Source organism: Orycteropus afer, unplaced genomic scaffold (assembly GCF_000298275.1).
Source record: "Orycteropus afer afer isolate SDZICR_OR568_19922 unplaced genomic scaffold, OryAfe1.0 scaffold00044, whole genome shotgun sequence".
NCBI lineage: Eukaryota > Metazoa > Chordata > Mammalia > Tubulidentata > Orycteropodidae > Orycteropus > Orycteropus afer.
In genome coordinates, this window is record NW_006921631.1 from 5,275,123 (window position 1) to 5,279,974 (window position 4,852).

Below are 4,852 nucleotides of genomic sequence, written 5' to 3' on the forward strand. Positions count from 1 at the left end.
CTCCAAATTGTAAGAATAAACTCCTGTTTGTTAAGGCCATCCCATTTGTGGTATATTTCTTGTCAGGGCAGCACTAGGTAGCCAGAACAAGGTCTAAGAAAGCATTGCCAATTAGAGGTTCTCCTGACTCCTACTAAGGAACAGATTATTATGCTTTTGTGTGGATGTAAATGGGAAAGTGATGTTCTTGAAATTGTCCTTCTAACTGGCTAAGGAAACTTGTTATCAAAGGTATTGCAAGTGATGTTGACTACTTCCTTTGAAGATGGTCATAAAATTCAAATTTGAACAAGTCAATTTATAATATTTTACTTAAATTTCTCTACTCACCTTTCCTTGGCATCCAAGAAGGCTTTGGCAAAAGGGTTGTACTTGATTTTGAGAGCTGTTATCTTGAGTTTACAAAGACAAGAAGTGTTAGCGAAAGTGGAATGTACAAGGCAGAGAGAAACCTTTGTCTTCACCTGTGAACTTCTATAAAATCAGAATTATTTCCCTCAGTTTTTAAAATTCGCCTTCTCCATGTTTCTTCCTATACTCCTGCACTGAATCACTCTTGCACCATCTCTGGTATATGGTGAAGATGGCAAACGTAGTGTAAAATGAACAAAGAAAAGGGCAAAGCATTAGAAATGATCAAAGCTTCAATGTGCTGAGCTTAGCATTCATTCTTTTATTCATTCATTCATTTTTCAACAATTATTGAATACCTACCAAATGTCAGGAATTTTTCTAGCCACTTGGTACACAGTAGGGAGCAGCACAGTTGTGACTCTTTTTTTTTTTTTTTTTTTTGTAGTTTGGGTGAAAGTTTGCAGAGCAAATTAGTTTTCCATTCAACAATTTATGCACATTTTGTTTCATGACATCGGTTGTAATCCCCTTAATGTAACAGCATGCTCCCCACTTCCTCCCTGGGTTCCCCATTTCCATTCATCCTTCTTTCCTACCCCTTCCTGCCTTCTGAGCTTTGTTTTGGGCAAATGCTGCCCTTTTGGTTTTGTAGGTTGATTGTTCTGAGGGTACATTCCTCTCTGGTGTTACTATTCACTTTATAGGGCTATCTATTATTTGCCTGAAAGTTGATCCCTGGGCCACTTTCTTGGGGATTCCATTAGTCTCTATCAGACTAGTAAGTCTGAGTTTTTTATGATTTTGAATTTTGTTCTACATTTTTTTTCCTCCCTCTCTGTCCAGGACCTTCTACTGTGATCTCAATCAGAACAATTAGTGGTAGTAGCTGGACACCATCTAGTTCTTCTGGCCTCAGGGCTCTGGAGGTTGTGGTTCAAGTGGTCCAGTAGTCCTTTGGACTAATTGTTTCCTTGAGTCTTTGACTGTGTTCACTCTTCTCTGCTCCAGTTGGGGAAAAATCAATCTTTGTATCTGAGATGGTTATCACAAGCTTTTAAAACCCCAGTGGCTACTCATCATAATAGGAGGTAGAACATTGTCTTTGAGGACCGTGCTATGCCTGTTGACCTAGAGGTTCCCAAGACTGTGGTCCTAAGTCCCAAGCCAGTGACTCATGCTCAAGGTATTTGGTTATGGTTAAGTTTTCAGAACTTTGCCCCCTGTGTGTTCTACTATATCTTTGGATATATTTGCAGCACATATGCAGAGAGGTGTGATCTTACTCTTAGGGAGTACAGTCTAGCATCAATTCCCTAACATAAATCAAAGACTAATTCTTGAATAATTGCTTACCCATTGTGCTATGTTAATGTTAAAAATAATAATAATAATAATAAAACTATCATTCCCATCCATAGTCATTTTTTATCCCTCTTTCTTGTTAGCAGCCATGAAGTCAGTCCCAATGCATGGGAACACCATGCACAATGGGATAGAACTCTGTCTTGTCCTGCGCCATCCCCACCATCGGCTGCAGATGCCATGGTTGTGATCCATAGGGTTTTCACTGGACGATTTTTCTTCCTGGTCCATCTTAGTCTGCACATTCCACTATTTAGCATCACAGCAGCATGCAAACTACCACCAGCAGACAGGTGTTGGCTACATCATAGGTGCACTGGCTGGGAATCAAACCCATGTCTCCTGCATGAAAGACGAGAATTTGACCACTGAACCACCACTGCCCTCCTTACCCCTTCAGCCTGCTTTGTTTTTCTTCAGAGCATTCACTATCTGAGATAGAGATAGAAAGAGAAAGTGAGAGAGAGGGAGAGATGTAGTGATAGGGCTAAAGACAGAGGTAGATGTTGTAGTTGGAGTGTGCCATCCCCTTGCTTCTGACTCAGAGAGACCCTACAGGACAGAGTAGAACTGACTCATAGCGTTTCCTAGACTATCATCTTTAGGGAAGCAGACCATCACATCTTTCTTCCACAGAGCAGCTGGAAAAGCCAACCTTTCAGTTAGCAGCCAAACACTTAAGGCTCTTTAGAAGTTGAGGTATATTTATTGTCTGTCTCCCCTCACTAGGATGTCTTGAGAACAGGGTAAATGTTTGTTTTGTTCATTGCAGTAGCCCTGCACCTAGAACAATATCCAACATGTGCTAACACTCAACAAACACTTACAGAATAAATGGATATTGGAAAAAAAAAAAATGTTTATGTTGTCAAGGGCCTGAGACCTGCTTCTCTCTGGTGAAATAAAGGAAAGTGAAATAAAAGCACAATTCTTTTCAACCCTAGGAATTACAGGAAGAAACCAGGAGAAAAAGAGAGGAGAGGTAGGTAAGGAATCAGAAATGTGTAACCTGGCTTTTCTCTTGGCTTTAAACCTGGAGAGACTGAAGTGCATTAGGTAAGTGAGGTTCCAAAACCAAACACACTGCCATCGAGATGATTCCAACTCATAGAGACGCATTAGGGCAGAATAGAACTTCCCCACAAGGTTTCCAAGTTGTAAATCTTTACAGAAACAGACTGCCTTATCTTTCTCCCACAGAATGTCTGGTGGGTTCAAATCGCTGACCTTTTGATTGGCAGGTGAATGCTTTAACCATTATGCCACCAAAGCTCCTTGTAAGGTTAGCAGGGAGCAAGAGGGCCATTTTATCCCACCCTAACACACTTCAGGGGGGTGCCTCTCAGGGTGCACCTACAGTCAATCTTGTAAGGAAACACTGTTGGCAGAGGGAGACACTGAGTAGATCTTCCTGGGCTTAATTCCTTTTGAGACCTGGAAGTACCACTTGCTGGAAGGTCACCACAGCCAGGCAGGGGTATTCAGAGAAAGTTGTCCAGCAGGTGCACCCAGGAAAAGCTACTGAATGCTTACCAAGTCTGCAAGCAGATAACAAGTTCCACGGACCACAGTCTAGGAGGGCAAGAAGCACTCAAGTAAAAAAGGGGGCATTGTCCTGGAGGCCAAAGGAAGCTGGAACATGCACCTCAACTCCTCTCCACTCTCCAGAGATTGCAAAAGCCACTCGCTTCCCCTCATAGACTCAGACTTCATTCAGGGAGAGGGAACAGCTATCAAGAAATTGAGTCTTTTTATACTGGAAAGACACCACCACCTGGGAAATTGTTTATCAGATATTTAGTTAATTCCTATTCCCACTGGCCTGCTGGAGATGCTCTGGCAAAGACCAGATTACTTATAAACAGCATTTTCTCTGCACATCTGGGAGGTGAATTAAAAATGCAACTCAGTTTCACCCCTGGGTGCTAAGGTAGTCATTCCTAACCTTGGATGGTCATCAGAATCCTCTGGAAGACTTTTCAGATGTCAGACAGACTGGGCATCAACCCTGGACATTGTGACTCAGCTGATGAGAGTCCAGAACCTTCATTTCAAGGCTTCCAGATCAAGGAATGAAGATTAAAGCAGCCACAAGATACCATTTTTGAAATCTATTAGATTGTGGAGATGAAAAAGGCTGATGATGAGTACTGATAATGCTGTGGGCATTTTAAAGGGATACGCCCTTTGTAGGGGGGCAATTTGTCAATGTCTGTTAAAATTCTAAACTCACACTCTAGTATAATTGCATTTCTAGACATTTACCCAAGCAAACAAGCTATAGTAGATGTACCAGGATATTCATTGCAGCATTATCTATAATAGAAAAATAAAACAACTGGAAATGATCACATGTCCATTAGTGGGGGACCGATTACCTGAAATACAGTCTACCCATACTATTGAATTCTCTGAAGTCATTAAAGAAAATGAGATAGGTCTGAATGTAATTACATAGAAAAATATCTATAATGTACTGTCATATTGAAAACAAAAATTTATTGCCTAATATATACAACATGAGCCAACTTATATAAGAAAGGCTATATTCACATAGTTGTTCATATCTGCATAGAAAAATGCATGGAGACACACACTTGAAACTATTACTATAGTATCCGTGTGGAGTGGTTGGAAGGTAGGAGGGAAATAGTATGTTTTCACTTTTTGTTTTTCATTTTGACTTTATATATTTCTGCACTATTGGTTGGTTGGTTGATTTTTAGTAAACATGTATACGTTTACATTTCTTTTTCATTAAGAAAACAAAGTTTAAGCAAAAAGAATCCAAACTTCCCCATGTGCTTCTGATGACCAACAGGCACAGGAATGCCTCAGGCGTGTGAATGGACCCAACATCCTGCTCCCCACAAGTTTACACAGAGGCTGCATTCTGTCTGCTCAGCCCTCCCACCAGAGAGGCTCAAGTCACTGGTGAGGAAGACCCCAACAGTGCTCATATATTAAAAATTAACAAACAGAACAGATCACATTATAAAAACCCAAAGAGGGTACACAGTTGGATCAGTTGTCACAAACTTGCTTCAAGAGTAGAAAAAATAGTGCCCTTCAGTCCCTGCCCTGTTTCACACATCCCAGGATATCCACCAGCTCTGTTTAGGCCATGAGTACATTA

At 41.0% G+C, this 4,852-nt stretch overlaps 1 protein-coding gene across 1 annotated transcript in view; it reads right to left on the reverse strand.

Annotated features, from left to right (window-relative positions):
- Positions 1-4,852, reverse strand: part of TBX19 (T-box transcription factor 19) — a 49,504-nt gene that overhangs the window by 25,028 nt on the left and 19,624 nt on the right. Inside the window, exon 4 of the mRNA XM_007937720.2 lies at positions 331-392. Within this exon, the coding sequence (XP_007935911.1) occupies positions 331-392 (62 nt within the window). The remainder of the gene's footprint in view (positions 1-330; positions 393-4,852) is intronic.